Here is a 17,691-nt window from a genome sequence, read left to right as displayed (position 1 = left end):
GAAGGTTTTAAGCAAGAGAGTTCCATAATGAGATTTGCATTTTAGAAGTACAACTCTGGGAAATTTCCCAGAAAAGATGGCAGAGTAAATCTGGACCACAGACTTTTTCCTTTTCTAATTCCCAAACAAATACACAAAAGAATAGGAAAAATCACAGAAATTTGTCAACCGAAGAGTGCACCAAAGGGGGCAATCTGATGCTCTAAACATTAAGGCAGAGCTAAGGAAAGAAAGAGAAGATTCAGCCACTGTGTGTGGAGCTCTGTTTTCCTACCCACCCTACCCCATCCCCAAAAAAGGCATTAGGTTTAAAAAATTGAAATGATGAAATCCTACAATTCTTACCAATACACCTCCCTACTGCTCACATTTGGAGAAAGGTAGACTTAAGGGGGAAATGAGTAGCATGCAAGAAAATGAGAGAAAACTTCCAGACAGAACTTCCTACTGACTAATTCTGGTTCTCAGCAGAGGCAGAAAAACTGTCCATTTTCCTAGGCTCCAATGTGAGCAAGGTTTGTACCTCTGGGAATAAGATACACCCCCAGTTAGGTGGAGTAAACCACGGCACAGGACACTCACAACATGGGAGAGGAGAAAAGCCATCTCTCCATGGGGCAGGAAAAGCCAGTTGTCAAAGGTTCCCCATGGACCCAGTAAGCATTTCCCCTGACAACCTCAGGCCTTCATTTGACCAGAACAAGAAGACACCAACACTCAGCCCCCAAGCCTTGGGTAAAGTGGAAGCAAGGGCATGCCTTCCTAAACAATATAGTCCCCGTCTTCCAAAACTGCACATACTGAATGCAATCTCTGGTGATGACTTGAATCACAGAGTCATAGAATTGCTGAGCCACGAAGAACACCAGAAGCCACCACCAACTCAAAAGCCTTGCTTGGCTTGATACTGGGACAGCCTTGAGCTTACTACAGGCTTGCGATTGCCAGCGCTCTGTGTAAAAAAAAAAAAAAAAGTGCCCTGCTGCTGACTTTATGAATTCTGTGTCACTTTTGTTATTACGGCCCTTCCCAGCCTGCTGAGAGCATTATTATCTATGGTTGCCCTCGTACTTCTCTTGTGGAATGCTCCACCTTCCATCTATAAATCAGGAAAACAGATAACCAAGCTTGTCTCATTATCTTTAAAAAGACAGCTCGATCAAGACTAAACTAGCCCTGCCTGAGAACAAGAGGACTTCTCCTAGGAGGCAAAAACGTAAGCTCTGTGCCCATCTTACTTAGCCAGTTGCCTTTTTAGCTTCCTCCCACTTGCTCTTTCTGAGTTAATTTGCTAGATAAGTGACCTCCATTTAAGTGACAGGATGGTATATACACTGTTGTTTCTTTCACCATGTGAAACAAATCCCTGCAGGATGGAGACCTGAAGTAAGTGAGGTGCCATGATCACACCCTGCTCTCATTGGTCTTGTGTACTGTTTCCTCAAACTGTAATTTACCGGTAGCTATAAGTTTCCTTTACCTGGACATTAGATTTCAGATACCTGCAATGCAAAAAATAAGCAAAAGAGGCTCCTGCTCCTGAGCGATTAGGAACAGAGCCAGCACAAAGGCAGGTTTTCTTTATCTTCAGGAAAGGGACACCCTCAGGGAATTAAATAAGTTTCCTACAATTGTGCATGAAACCTAAATTTGCAAGTTATCTACTCTGATCTTCTTCAAGTGTCTGGTTAGAACCAACAAGAAGGAAGAAAGGAAAGGAAAGGAAAGATTGCTCAAGTCCCACCAGAAAGTGAGGCTAACTCCCCGATTTGTTTTAATTGTATATACGCAAACATCGACAGAGATGCAGATACAGAAAGAGACACTAATGAGGATAACAGCACATCACAAATTTTATTGTAGGATTTAAAAGTCACAATTTCTACACCTTTGAGGGAAGAAGGGGACTCCTGAATTTCCCATTTCCCAGCCCCAAACACCTAAAATTTAAGAAAGTGAAATTTTTGAAGCATTGAATATTTTTCACCAGAACTAGTTACATGGCTGATTGAAGACCATCAACATGCAACTTCTGAAAACTGAAGATGACGCCTGTTTCAGGTTTTTCCACCTTTCAGAGATGACTTTATTTCTTGATCCAGGAGCTCTGGGATCATGCAAACACCAGTGAAGACGGACGACTCCAAAGAAGGAATAAGGAGTAAGAGGTGCCAAAGGCTGTGCTAAACCAAGACCTTGTCAGGGTACCACAGGGGTGTGTCAGGACGGGCAGGGCACAGGCTCTGCTCAACTCATTCTGCTCTACTCTGCTCCACACCTTGTAGATGCTTTAAAAGAGCTTTTCTAGCACCGGGGCCCAAGGGTACTGCTTAGTGAGTAACCCTATCAAATGCCCAGGCGGTGTGAGCCATTAGCACCGTTTGCCTCTGCTTTCCAGTGAGTGACCAGAGATGTGACAGCATGAATTAGAAGGCAACCAAATCTCAGTTCTCTTCTCTTTTTCTGTTGAAAAGCCCTATGAACAAGGTCCTTGTCTGCAACATCGTAGGGATTCTTCTCAAACTGTCATGTAATTTCAAAAATTAATTTAATCACCTTAAATTATAGTTCATTTTTATCTCATTTTCAAGAATCATCTAACCTTCCTATCCTTTCATCTAACACCTCATAAACTTCTGAGTCCCCATTTTCTAGGTAAAATGAGCTTCCTGAGTTTCTCTAGGTGCCCATCTCAGTGACTTACAAGTCCAGTCAGTTTGCGGAGACCACGTTTGAAGCCTTCTTTGACTCCCTGGTATAGTGCATGAACGAGAGATGATACTACCACAAATATTCCTGAAGAAAACTCTAAATTAGAGAAGGGCAATCCCCACACTGCATAAGCCATTTTGTTTTTCCAGAAGATACCATGATAGAATGTTGAACAGAACAAGCCCGGACATAAATACCTGCAGGTACTGCTTTTTTGCATCACTTCCGCCCTGTGATAGCCAGACAGCTTGCAAAATCCGTCGTTGCTGTACACGATAGGCCAGTCCACTATCTGGGCATTCCCCAACACAAAATTAGTATCTGTTAAAAAAAAAAAAGAAGAAGAAGAAAAAGAAGAAGAAGAAGGAGAAGGAGAAAAGAAAAGAAAGGGGCATAGGAGGCAAGACATTAATTGAGAATCATTGAGGACATAAATAATGTCAACAAATCCAGGTATCTTGGTTTCCCTCTAAAACAGTCTCTTGAACAGGAAGAGGGCCCTGTGAGGAATACAAAAGAATAGTTTTTTAGAGCTGAATATTTTGAATTCAAATGCTAAGGTAATTGTCCTCCAAGAGGAAGTCAGCAAAGGAAGCATACTTAACCAACCAATCAATGAATCCTGCAGAAATCCAGTGATTTCCAGGAGACATGTTCAAGTCCTAACTCATCTCAGTGAAAGTACAGTGGTACTCTGGAGCAAGAGAGAATGCAAAAGGGATTTCTTCTGGGCTCCATCTAGCATCTTAGCCTTGTCAGTCCTTTGGCCAAAAGCTACAGATTGGCCTTGTTGACCCTGATGAGCATTTACCCATCCCAGGAGGAAAAAGTCTTCTTAGAGAGGCAGAGAAAGGGAGAGGGAGGATTGCCTTGTGCAACACACATATCAGAGAGCCCTCCTTGGTAAGGAAGTGACTAGACACTCCTAATACTAGAGCCTTATAGAACCTGATCAAGATGCTCACAAGGACAAAAGCCTTCTTGCTGATTCTGAAATTCTGTAGCCACAGAAGCCATATTTCAGAGTTCTTTCACTGCCCACCAGCCCGCATTCACTTCAGATGCAGGGAGTAAGTGGGCCAGAAACGTACAGCTGCTCAGTGTTTTCTTACCACTTCCCATATTTTTCAAGAACAAAAGTCTTCAATACTTTTTGTGCTTAGGTAATAACTGTCCCTCTTTTTCTCTTCAAGACCTTAAATTAGGCAAATAACATCCAGAACTTAAATATCATCGTGATTTTAGCTTGGCTCGCTCCTTTCCACAGAATACTTACTCCTTCCCCAAGAAAAGAAAAGGAAAAAAAAAAAAGAACACGCACACAACCCTTCTTTCGCTGTAAACAGGAAGGGGTTTTGTTTCTATATGCATACCATTCAAAGTGAAATAGTAGTGATATATAATGTCCTCATTTAATTGGGACGTTAATTTTGTTCTAGAACAGCATCTACAATTTATTCACAATATGGATAACCATCCCTTCTTATCTATGTGAGGAAGAATAGAGGAACCAAAAGGAGGAGAAATAACTAAATATGGTAATCTATTCTTAAAAATGCTTTCATCTACTTAAAAGGAACATAAAACACAACTATCAGTAAGTTAATCTATACAACTGTTAAATTTATAAATGTGCTTTTACTGAAAACCTATAACCAGTTTTTCCCTCCATTTCTCCCATATAATCATGAATACTTTTGGAGTGTCCACTAGGTACCAAGCACATTACGAGACCCTGGAGATATCCAGCCTGATGCTATATGGTCCACGCATTCCAGGAAATTATCAGGACAAAACGACATGTGCACAACTACCTAAGAAACCAATAATAAAACTATTAACTCTGAGGGAGGTAAAGGACCATGTCTCCTTGGGGTCACATTTGAACTTGCTCTAATCTGGAAGGATGAGTAAAACTCATTCAAACATTATGGATACCTAACTTGTAACTATCACATATGATACAAAAACAATATTTAAAGAAATGAACACAAATTGACTTTCACTGGTGAACTCAAGAGGTTGTGAGAGGAAGGGAATATTCCAGGCGGAGGAGAAGCCTAAGCCAAGGCCTGGCAGGATGGGACACATAAAGACTGACATAAACAGACAAAGGGCACCAGGGAGACTGGCAGGAGATGAGCCTGAAGACCAGACTAGGATGGGCTTGATGGTCAAAGATCTTTGACTTTTTTCTGGAGACAGGATAACCCTTCAAGTATACCACTAGGATGGCTATAATAAAAAAGACAATAGCAAGTGTTGGTGAGGATGTGGAGAGACTGGAACCTGCATCCTGTAATCCTTGTGCACTGCTGGTGGGAATGTAAAATGTTGCAGTCAATTTGACAGATTGGCAGTTCTTCAAAATTTACCCATGAAGTTACCATATGACTCAGCAATTCTATCCCTAAATATGTGCTCAAGAAAAATGGCAACATATGTCTACACAAAAACCTGTCCATGAATGTTCATAGCAACAGTATTCATAATAGCCAAAACATGAAAATAATCCAAAATATCCATAAACTGATGAACAGGTACACAAAATGTGGTATCTATTTGGCAATTAAAAGAAACAATACTGATACATATTGCAACATGGATGAACCTTAAAAATATTACACTAAGTGAAAGAGGTCAGACACAAAAAGTCACATATATTTTTGGTCCATTTATGTGAAATGTCCAGAAGCAGCAAATCCATAGACACAGAAGGTAGTTTCATCATTGCCAGAAGCCTGGAGGGAAGGGGTAGGAAGATGGAGTGACTGCCAATGGGTGTGGAGTTTCTTTTTGGGGGTGATGAAAATATTCTGGAATGCAATAGCAGTGATGGATACATAATTCTGTAAATATACTAAACAACTGTACATTTAAAAAGTGTGAAAGTTATGGTACATGAATTATATCTCAATAAAGGTATTTTTTTAAAAGGAGGTGTGGATAATCCTTCATGCTGGTCTTCTCTTCCTGAGTTCTTCTTCTTTTTTTTTTTTTTAAAATATTTTATTTATTTATTTGACAGAGAGAGATCACAAGCAGGCAGAGAGGCAGGCAGAGAGAGAGGAGGAAGCAGGCTCCCCGCCGAGCAGAGAGCCCGACGCGGGCCTCGATCCCAGGACCCCAAGATCATGACCCGAGCCGAAGGCAGCGGCTTAACCCATAATACCAGACTCTTTTTTTTTTAAAGATTTTATTTATTTATTTGACAGACAGAGATCACAAGCAGGCAGTGAGGCAGGTAGAGAGAGTTGGGGGAAAGAAGGCTCCCCGCTGAGCAGAGAGCCCGATGCAGGGCTCGATCCCAGGACCCCGGGATCATGACCTGAGCTGAAGGCAAAGGCTTTAATCCACTGAGTCACCCAGGCACCCCTTCCTGAGTTATTCTTGAACTTAAAAAAAGTACAAAATTCACTACATCAGGGTGGCTGGGTGGCTCAGTCATTTAAGTGTGTGACTCTTGATTTCAGCTCAGGTCATGATCTCAGGGTGGTGAGATCAAGCCCTGCATGGAGTTCAGTGTGAAGTCTGCTTAAGATTCTCCCTCACTCCCCTCCTCTCCCTATGCCATCCCCCTCCCCACAGCGGCCCTCTCTCTTTCTCTAAAAAAAAAAAAAAGAAAATAGAAAGAAAAGAAAAGAATCAAATTCACTAAATCACCCCTAAATGAATATGAAATCCAATCAGTTTAGCTTTCTTGTTGACTTCTAAAAGTGTAAGTAATTTCCCTCAAAGACCTCAAATAGTTAAGAAAAACTGAGTGAGCTCTTTCACGGCTAATGTCCCACTAAAGTTAAGTGCTAAGAGGGAATGATAGCCAGTTATAGATAATGATTTGACAGCATGTGTTTATTTCCTCTCTTACCCTAGGCACCCTGAAAATTAAAGTAAATGAATTAATAAGGTAAAAATCCATACAAAAATTAGAGTAAAAAAAGAACACAAAAAATGACAATGGAAGAAGCAGAAATAATATAGGAAACAAAAAATAACTTTAAAAAAAATCCCTGATTAGTGTCCTGAGAGAGATTCAAGAGATATTACAAACATAAAACAAGAACAGGATGCTATGAAAAAAAATAAGAGAACAATTAAGACCCCCTGTAAATTAAAAGTGAATAATTAAAAATTCAATATAAATTTCAGAAGATAAAGTCTCATAGAGAGTAGTAGCGAAGAGACAGAAATCGTTTTTTAAAATAAGACATAGAGCATCAATCCGAGAGGAACAACATGTATACTAACAGGAACAAGAGAAAGAACAACATGAGAAAAAGCCAAACATTTTCTAAAAGTTAGAACTATCAAATGTGAGGGTAGAATAAAGATATTCAGATGTGCAAAGACCTAGAAAAGCCATTTCTCACTTTTTTAAGATTTACTTATTTATTTTATAGAGATCATATGACTGGCAGGAGTGGGAGGGAAGAGAGACTCCTCCAGCAGACTCCCCACTGAGTGCAGAGCCCAATACAGGGCTAGACTACAGGACCTGAGATCATCACCAGAACCAAAATCAAGAGGCAGATGCTTAACCGACTGAGCCACCCTGGCAACCCTCCTAGGTATTTTTTCTTGGGAAATTACTTGGGGATGTGTATCAGCAAAGTGAAGGAATAAGGAAATAAGATAACATGAGAACCAGAGGGAAAGTGGCTCCAGATATAGAAATCAGGAAGGAAGCTAACAGAAAGCATTCAGCACAGAATGGTTCAGAGAACAGATGTCAGATGTTCCAGAAGAGAGTTATCTAGGGATAAAGGAGGTCAGGATCTGATGATATTCCTGATCATTTGAAACAGCATAAAAAGTCAATATAGGGTGCACCTGGGCTGGCTCAGTCAATTAAGCATTTGCCTTCAGCTCAGGTCAGAATCCCAGGGTCCTGGGATCAAGTCCTGAATTGGGCTCCTCGCTCAGCCAGGACCCTGCTGCTCCCTCTCCCTCTGCCCCTCCCCCTGGCTTGTGCTCTTTCTCTCTCTTTCTCTTTCTCAAATACATAAATAAAATCTTTAAAAAACAAGTCAATATAAGTGCATAATTTGGGGGTGGGGAATGGACAGGAAAAGAAAGTATTTTATCAAAGAAACAAAAGCTGTGCAAGAAGGGAAACCAAATCACACCATGTCTCATCGCCATCACAACAGTGTAAACATCTCATTAATTTCTAATTTTTAAAACCAACATAGTCAAAGCATGCAATATTTAACTATAAGTATCTAAATATAATCTTAGCAATTCCAATGTTATAAAAATACAAAGGATAAGTTTAGAGAGAAAAGTGAGAACAATCATAAGATGGTGTCTAGAGCTGATATAATAAAAAGAAAAAGAAAGGCATAAATATTTTCAAGTTGCAAAGATAACCAATAAGGGAATAATATAATTATATTAGGAGAAGGAGGTTGAAAGTAAATAATGTGAGATAAAAACTCAGCTAAATTAACAGAAGTCAACAGCTAATAGCTAAAATTGATATATCTAGAAATAGCTATAGTGCATATTATTTAGAGACATGGCAGAAACTATAAGAAGAAACAGCTAAAATTAGAACATGTGACCTCTGATGAGCAGGATGGGCAGAGGGACAAGGCACAGGATGGTTGTTTTTCTTTATAAGCTCTTCAGTTTGACTTTTTAACCAAGAATATATACTACTTTGATAAAAATAAGTATATTCTTAATTTTTAATGAATTTAATCATAAAAAAATTAACTTATTGATTAAATTTTTTGTTTAAAAAAAATGAGAACAGGATATATTTCAAGTTCCAGATATCACTGCAGTTTCCCATAAACGTATTCTGGTCATCCTTTAAAGGTGCTCACCCTTCCTCAAGCATTCCCATTTGTCGCTGCAGTGCAGATTAGTCTTATCTGGGAAAAAGCAAGTCTCATTATAGAATTTAAAATTCTAAAATAGTTACCTCTCAGCGTTAACCCAAGCAAGAAATTATAGTTGCCAGGAAGCAAGGTTCTTTTGCTAACATGTGATATCCAAGGATGTGGAGTGAATGGAGGAAAGGATTCTAGTCCCAGTCACAAAGACATTTGTCCCCAAGAGGAAGGAAATGTTTCCCCCTTCCCCTGCCCCATCCCTTGCACACATGTGCGTACCCTATTATGGTTGGCTGGAAAGGAGGACTAGTCTAGATTGTCTTCAACTCCTAAACTACAAATAACTGACCTGCAAATTACCTTCCAAAAAACAATCTGTTTCTAAATTGTGGGCTACCCATAAAAATACCATAATGCTACATATATCATCAGAAACTAAGGGATTCCACATAAGCAATATTAAAGATATTAGTAAGAATGCATACCATTTATCAATATTTACTCTGTGCCAGGCTCTATACTAAGACTTGATCATATATTAAGGGGAGGGTTTTTTTAATCTTCATAATAATTTTTGTGAGGTGGTATTACTTTACTAAATGAAGTGTCACTGATTTCATCATTTTACTCACAAGGACACGGGGCCTCTGAGGACAGTCATAGCAGATTAGAGTTAGGATTTGAATCTAGGTCTATCTGACTTCAAAACTCATGCTTTTAATCATCATATTACATTGTCTCCCTCATTCCATTAAGAACTAAAATCAGACCATTTCTATGAAAATCTTTTTAACACATTAGATTTATGGCTTTCCGATAAAAATACTAAGTATAATGAGACTTTTAATTGGTGAGTTAACATTACCATTTTTGTTACCATACATTATAATTCTACTTTGTGATCTACAGTGATGTCCTTAGGAAATACTGATGTGCATGGAAGTAATCATTCCTCATCTAAATGTTTGCATTTCCCTGTCTAGATTTCCAATGTTTGTCTCTTGCCTCAATTGTAAATTATCACCTCCACTTCTTAAAACTTACTGTGCTAAAGAAAAAAAAAAAAGAGGTTCAAATTAAAAAACAAAAACAAAAATTTAGTGTGCTGACCTATTCTCTAACAGTCCTGTCTCATGGTGACAGACAAGGACAGGAGAAGAGGGGAAACTTTGTGCCTAGATCTCCATCTGACACTCAGGGGTGGGAGAGGACCTCACACTGGTGACTTAAAGGAGCTGTCGTACAAACCTGGCCATATTAATTTCCTGGGCACCCTCCCTTGCCACCACCCCCACGCCCCAGCAACTATGGACTCTGGAAAAGATCCAGAAGTTCCCAACTATGCTACTAGTGCTGATGTTGCATAAGCAGATGGTTATCACACTAGAGTGAAATGACCCTGTAGCCAAAGGCTGTGTCAAACGGCCTGACTTAGAAGTTCAGGCAAATATCAGAGGTGAGCTGCACAGCCAGTGGGGGCCTAGACAGGATCAAGTTAGTACACACACACCACACATATGCATGCATACACATACACATACCACAAACACATACACAACACAAGGACTATGTGATGGGTTGAAGCAGGGCATCAAGTTCTGCTCAATTCAAGGAACAGAATATAAGTCAGCTGCTAGATATCTAGTGACCAGAACAGAGGCCATTACCAGAGACCCAAGGACCTGGGGAATAGGGCCCCGAGGCGGTGCACGTCACCACACACACACGCGGGGTGGCTTGTGTCCACCCCACACACCATCAGAGGGGGAAACAGTGGGGTGGGCTGAATTGGGTTTTCAACTCAAGAGACTGAGTTACCTCGAAAAGAATAATTAAAACAGAAGCATTTGAGATACTACGAACTGGGACATTCAGAGTCTCCTTTTGCTGTTTAGTGGAGTGGGAACTTCTGAGGGAGATAAGCTTTGATAAATAAAATAAAGAAGTTAATCAGGGCACCCACATGGCTCAGTCGTTAAGTGTCTGCTTCAGCTCAGGTCATGATCCCAGTCCTGGGATGGAGCCCTGTATCAGCAGGAAGCCTGCTTTTCCCTCTCCCACTACCCTTGCTTGTTTCCCTCTCTGGCTGTCTCTCTCTGTCAAATTAATAAAATATTTTTTAAAAATAAAAATAAAGAATAAAAAAATAAAATAAGGAAGTGAACCCAGGTGGGTCTAAGTCAATTTGCTACCATGTTTCTGGAAGTATATCTGCATAAAAGGAGACAGCTCAGAAAGTGGGAATCTCCTGAAAAAAGTGCATAAACTCTGGTGCAAGAACTCCATGAAAGCAATCTTGTTCAACTAACTCTCCTTAATTCCTCCAGGTGGTTGGCTATACTCCCACTGATTAAGAATGCCAAATAAGAGGGCTCTAGTGAAGTGATACGGACTTTCTAGCTAAACGGAGAGATACGCATTCCACATCCAAACACAAATGACTCTGGGATTATTTACTATTTTCCAAGCTGAATACATGAAAAGTTATTTTGAAGCCAAGCAAAACCTGATTAGGAAAGTATCCTATTGCATGGACAAAACACTAAAAAACAAACAAACAAACAAACAAACCCAAACATAATTTCCTAAGGCTGCAACAGAACTGGCCTGATCTGGATATGAGAGATCTGGAGATTTTAAACCGAGAAATGTTAGGAAATATGCCATTCTTCGTTGGTGCAAAGGGCATCATCCCCATCAAGACCGCATGTTTTAATAGTCATTGGGTCATTACTCCCTGAGGTAAGCAGACACTAGTATTAACTCATTTTTATAAATATTGCAAAAAGGTACTAAATTGACAAAACATTTCCTAGGCCATATATCTAGTAGAACAGGGACTGCCTAACACTGTATCAGAGTTCATGGAAACAAAATTAATAGGAAGTGTGCATGTGTGCACATGTGTGTAACCAGAGAAAGAGATTTATTATAAGGAATTGGTTCGTGTGATCATGAAGGATAACAAATCCCAAGATTTGCAATTGGCAAGCTGGAGACCCAAGAAAGCCAATGGTGTGTAGTTCCAGTTCAAATCTAAAGGCCTAAGAATAAGGAGAGCTCATGGTTTAGACTGAGGAAGAGCCAATGTTTCATTTCAAAGCCAAAGGCAGGAAGAAACCAATATCCCAGCTTAAAAGTAGTCAGGCAGAAGAAATTCCCTCTTTTTCAGGGGGAAAGTCAGCTTTTTATTCTATTCAGCCCGTCAACTGATTAGATGAAGCCCACCCACATTAGGGAAAGCAATCTGCTTTACTCAGTCTACTGATTTAAATGTTACACTCAGGGTGCCTGAGTGGCTCAGTGGATTAAAGCCTCTGCCTTCAGCTTGGGTCATGATCCCAGGGTCCTGGGATTGAGCCCCACATCAGGCTCTCTACTCAGTGGGGAGCCTGCTTCCCCCTCTCTCTCTCTCTCTCTGCCTGCCTCTCTGCCAGCTTGTGATCTCTCTCTGTCAAATAAATAAATAAAATCTTTTAAAAAAATTAAAAAATAAAAAATAAATGCTATGCTCCCGGACACCTGGGTGGCTCAGTTGGTTAGGCATCTGCCTTCAGTTCAGATCACAATCCCAGGGTCCTGAGATCCAGTACCGCATTGGGCTCCTTGCTCAGCGGGGAGCTTGCTTCGCCCTCTGCCTGCTGCTCCCCCTGTTTGTGCGTGCTCATTCTCTCTCTCTCTGACAAACAAATAAATAAAATCTTAAAGAAAAGAAAAAGGCTGGTGGAATATTTTTTTAAAATAAATGAATAAAATCAATGTTACACTCATCCAAAAACACCCTCATAAAAACACTCTGAATGTATCTGACCAAATATCTCCACACTCTGTACTGAATCAAGCTGACACATAAAATTAACCATCACAGGGGCACCCAGGTGGCTCAATGGGTTGAGCCTCTGCCTTTGGCTCAGGTCATGGTCTCCGGGTCCTGAGATCGAGCCCTGCGTTGGGCTCTCTGTTCAGTAGGGAGCCTGCTTCCCCCTCTCTCTCTGCCTGCCTATCTGCCTACTTGTGATCTCTGTCTGTCAAATAAATAAATAAAATCTTTTAAAAAAAATAACCATCACAAACACCACAGCCAATGCTTTTAACTGTATGATGCTCTACAAAAGTCTTTAACGGAATCAGCAGACCCATAGCTCATAAATTCTGCAGTTCCCTCAAAGTCCTTGGTAGTACTCCAGGACTCTAAGTTGGGCAGAATACAGTACCTCTATAAAGCTCTATTTTTTTTTTAAGAGGGTTGAGGAGGGAAACTGGTGGCATTGTATGTTCTCCAATCTGGTTTAATAGTCATAAAGCTGATACCGTATTTTGACTTTCATGTGGCTCCTTCAGACAACCTTTACTTGGGTAAAAACTGGAGGAATGAAGGTTAAATGGGCTCGAACACATTAACATGGATTAAAGCTCCAAAATCCCAAAAGGTGTTCAGAGATCATCTGCTTTCTTGCCTCCTGACTCTGCCAAATTGCACTGATGAGAGTCTTTGTAAAATATGTACAAAGGAAGAGGCAATATGATCCCCTCCAGAACACTCTGGGTGCTTTGTTAAGTCCTTTTCACTTTCTCTCTTCTTTTGGGGAGGGGGGAAAATTTTATATATATATATATATATTTTTTTTTTTTTTAATATATATATTTAGTAGAGACCAGCCCTTCCATGTCTCAGGCCCATGACTCTGAGATCTGGAACGAAGTATCACTATTAATAGTTGAGATTACACTGGTAGCCCCCGAAAAACCATGCCTCCCTGCGTTCATGCCCTGGTTTAGTTCCTCCCCCTTGAATCTGGGTGGGTCTGCAATTTGCTTTCACCAACAGACTGCAGCAGAATGGTTGCTATACCAAACCCAGGCCTAAGTTCTGAAGGTCTGGAAGCATCTGCTTCTGCACTCTTGGGAGCCCTGAGCTTCCAGGTGACCCCTGAGCTATACTACTAGAGACACCACATGGACATTCTACAAGCAGAGGGCATCTAGTAAGACAGAGGCCATGAGATTCTATAGAGAAGCACCAAGGAACCTAGTCAACAATGAAAACCAATTGGAGAAAAAGGGTGAAAGTCACCCTATTAATCCACCCTTCACCAGCAACCCCTAGGTCCCCAGAGCACCATCTGAAAGAACAATCATGGACACAATAAGTTGGGTCCTATTGGCAGTGTTGTCCCTCATGAGCCATGTGGGTATGTCACTTCAGCTCTCTGGGTCTCAGTGGAGGTGAACTACAAGTTTTCTTCTTCTGGTAGCAATAAAATCTGACTCCTAAGTGACTGGATTCATAATAAAGCACAAATCAGATGGCATTTCTGCAACGTGCAACCTACCCACCCTTGTCATCAACCAGTTATCACCCTGAACTATCCCTTCTCTAAATGCTGGACTCTGTAGAGTGTAGGTCACTTTAAAAGGAGCAGAAATACCTTCTAAACTCAACTCGGCGGGAAGTGACACATTTCAGGTGAACCATGTTGTACAGAGCATTTGCTCAGCGGAACTGCCTGGATTTGGATACGTGATATGATGGGCCATAACCCTGTAAAAGTGTACCATTTTTCAAGGGAGTCTACGGTAGACAGAAATCACATGTTGGTAGGTCAGCTTATATATACAGAAAATACCCACGTGTGTCTTTGGAATCTGTAAAATCCAAGTAAGACATATGCTCTTGATTATACATACTGGTATTTTTCAAAGATTTTATTTATTTATTTATTTATTTATTTAAACTTATTTGAGAGAGAGAGAGAGAGAACACAAGAGGAGGAGCAGAGGAAGAGGGACAAGCAGACTCAGTGCTGAGCATGGAGCCTGACATGGGGCTCGATCCCACAACCATGAGATCATGACCCAAGTGGAAATCAAGTCAGATCTTCAACGACTGAGCCACCCAAGTGCCCCCGTACATATAGCTTTTGCACATGGAATGTGTGACTTCCAGTCAGCCAATGGGAAGTACCAAACTCTACCTCCAGAATCGTAGTCTGTGAACTGATCAGGTCCCTCCTACCTTGTTCAGGAAAATGTGTAGGTTCCACTTGGCTGCCTGTGCCATGATTTATTCATTGGCTCTCATCTGAAAGTTCCCTCTATCTCCAGGTCTTTGATGCAAATTAGATAGATTCTACTGCCTCCCCCTGATGCCTTTTTACCCCCTGAAGGTCTTTAGCTGTAAGAACGCATGCAGTTAAATGTGAGGTTTCCCAAATTCAATCTTCCTCAGCCCACAGTTTTCCTTCAGCTGGTACAATAAAATAAACACTCTCTTAAAATTTGAAAGGCCCCCCTCCCCACAGCATGTAAAGTTTCTTCAGCTGATGGTGCATGAGCCAAGTCACACCACATTAAAAGAACATCATTTCAAACCTACCATTTGCTCCTAAAGCATAACACAGAGATATTCTAAAAAGAAATTATTAGAAATTTGCTTTTCACCCTCATTAGCACCAAAACAAAACAAAACAAAACAAAACAAAAAAAAACCAAAGGAGAGACTAACTAAGCAATGACTTAGCAAGTGACTCAGTTTGGGCCATCACACAGATAAAAGCTATATCCAGCAAACAGTTCATGGTAATGTATTATTGTTCCCTGCGCACACTGGTTATTTAGAGGCCTACAATATAAATTTCACAATATGCTTCTAAGAACTAGAGGTATTTTTCTTAGAAGGGAACACATCTTTGGAATACTTTCACTGTTACAGATCACTAAGGATATCAGTGTGCTTACAAAAAGTAGTTTGAGTAAAATCATCTTTTTCTGGGGGGCCTGCAGGACTCAGTCAGTTAAGCGGCTGCCTTTGGCTCAGGTCATGATCCCAAGGGCCTGGGATCGAGCCCTACATTGGGCTCCTTGCTCACCAGGGAGCCTGCTTTTCCCTCTCCCTCAACCTGCTGCTCTCGAGTTCTCTGTCAAATAAATAAATAAAAATATTTTTCTTTAATTATCTTTTCCTTTCTTTCAAAACACTAGAAAAACAATTAAAAGAAATCACTGAGATAAATGATGAGAACAAGAAGTATGTACATAAGCACTAGACAAAGACAAGAAAACAATAGTTCAACTTGCCTGAACCTAAATAAAATCTATACCAGAAATTAATTTTTAGAAACACAAAAAAGATTGAGATATGGTAATATTTGGAAGAATGGAGAGGATGGGATGAGAGAAATAAGAGCTAGGTCAGTATGACACACCTACATAAAATACCTAAAATCTTAATACCAGCAGAAGTGATGTTCTGACTCTATTGTGTTTTTCAACAATAAAATTCCATGAAAATGACTCGTCTAAATTATAAAGGGCCCAATATTGGCACATTATAAATCAAACTCCCAAGAGATTCGATAATCACTTGTTTTGCCTCTAACTTTAATATTCTACATAAATACACTTTGAAGATTTTTTTTTAATTTATTTGACAGACAGAGATCACAAGTAGGCAGAGAGGCAGGCAGGGAGGGTGGGAGAAGCAGGCTCCCCACCAAGCAGAGAGCCCAATGTGGGGCTCGATCCCAGGACCCTGGGACCATGACCTGAGCCAAAGGCAGAGGCTTTAACCCACTGAGCCACCCAGGTACCCCCATAAATACACTTTGATTAAGTCAGTAAATTACAATGGAAAGAGAGGCTTCAGTTTGAAGAGCAAACTCAAAACTCTGTTTACTGGGTAGTTACCTCTAAGTACATGGTTTCAGAAACATGACCTCTACCTTTACTCAAAGGATTTTAAAACAATAAAAACAGATGAATCAGTTTTATAAGCAGGATGGAAGGGAACAAAACCCCATGAAATTGTGTTAAAAGTGTAGATTTTTTATGATTCAATGACAGTTTACATAATAAATAAGCGGTCAGTGATATGTTGAATTACTGGGAAGAAATATTTATTGGTGTCCTCAGTTGCTAACAAATGGTGAAACAGATTAATCAAGTAGGTGTTTTATTCTCATTTTATAGTCAAGATAATTTTTATATCTATACATATTATAGGCATTTTTAACAAAACTCATTGACCATCATTGAAGAACATGTAAAAATTTGATTCCCAGAACTTAAAAAAAAAAGTAACTCAAAGTAAGCAGTATAGAATATTATATAGTGTTAGAAAATTCTTTTTTTAATTAGTTTTACATTTGCCTCCTGTGTTATTTTAAAACTTTCTTGGTGGGACACCTGGCTGGCTCAGACAGTTAAGCGTCTGCCTTCAGCTCAAGTCATGATCCCAGGGTACTGGGATCTTTGCTCAGCAGGGAGCCTGTTTCTCCCCCTGCTGGCTGCTCCCCCTGCTTGTGCTCTCTCTCTCTCTCTCCCTGACAAATGAATAAATAAAATCTTTAGAACTTTCTTGGTAAACAGCTCAGTGAAGCTAAAGTATAGTACCAAGGTAAATGGAAGGGATCTCAGAGCAGCTCAGTTTAATACAACAAATACTGGAGTATCTACATTGTCCCAGACACAGAAGGAGTACAGGGGACATAGCTGTGTGTCTAAAAGCTCTGCTGACCTCCCCAGCCCAGCTGTACCTACCACAGTCTACACATCACATAACTCCCTACCCTCCCCATCGCCCACCCAGGTCCCAGTCACAGCACACGAGACCAGAAGGGGACAACTGCCCAACCAACCCATAGGCAGGGCTGAACCAATTAGATTCTCTCAGAACAAAAACTAAGACAATAAGGCCAAGAGGTCTAAACAGTTGATCCTGTACATGCTAGTCAGTAAATGGAGAAAGGAGGTCTTGGGAGAGAAGCAAGGCACTCAGATGGATACACAGAAGAGCATCTATTGAGGCAGGTGAGGACAGGACTGGACCAAAAGAGGCAGAGAGACAAAGGCAGAGATGGAGAGATGGAGGCAGAGACTACAGTCAAAGAGAGACAGGAATGAGATGAAGCAAGATGACAGACAGTGATGAACACAGGTGGCAGAGATCAAGACAGACACTCGGGGATCTAGACAAAATGCAGAGAGCAGCAGAGACAGAAAACAGAGAAAATCTGTGGCAAGCAGCAGTAGGGCGAGATGAGCAGAAGGACAGAAGGAGAGAGGAGAGAAAGAGGGAATGGGAGGACAGGGAGTATTGGTGAGGGGTGCGGGAGATGGAAGACAGCCAACAGGGAGTACT

At 40.6% G+C, this 17,691-nt stretch overlaps 1 protein-coding gene across 2 annotated transcripts in view; it reads right to left on the bottom strand.

The window, feature by feature from the left end:
- Window positions 1–17,691, bottom strand: part of KCNH1 (potassium voltage-gated channel subfamily H member 1) — a 376,651-nt gene that overhangs the window by 345,543 nt on the left and 13,417 nt on the right. For both annotated transcript variants that reach the window (XM_044267467.1, XM_044267468.1), the window contains exon 2: window positions 2,910–3,033. In XM_044267467.1, coding sequence (XP_044123402.1) covers window positions 2,910–3,033 — 124 coding nt within the window. The remainder of the gene's footprint in view (window positions 1–2,909; window positions 3,034–17,691) is intronic.

This window comes from Neovison vison, chromosome 10 (assembly GCF_020171115.1).
Source record: "Neovison vison isolate M4711 chromosome 10, ASM_NN_V1, whole genome shotgun sequence".
NCBI lineage: Eukaryota > Metazoa > Chordata > Mammalia > Carnivora > Mustelidae > Neogale > Neogale vison.
This window is presented reverse-complemented; position numbering and strand designations above follow the sequence as displayed.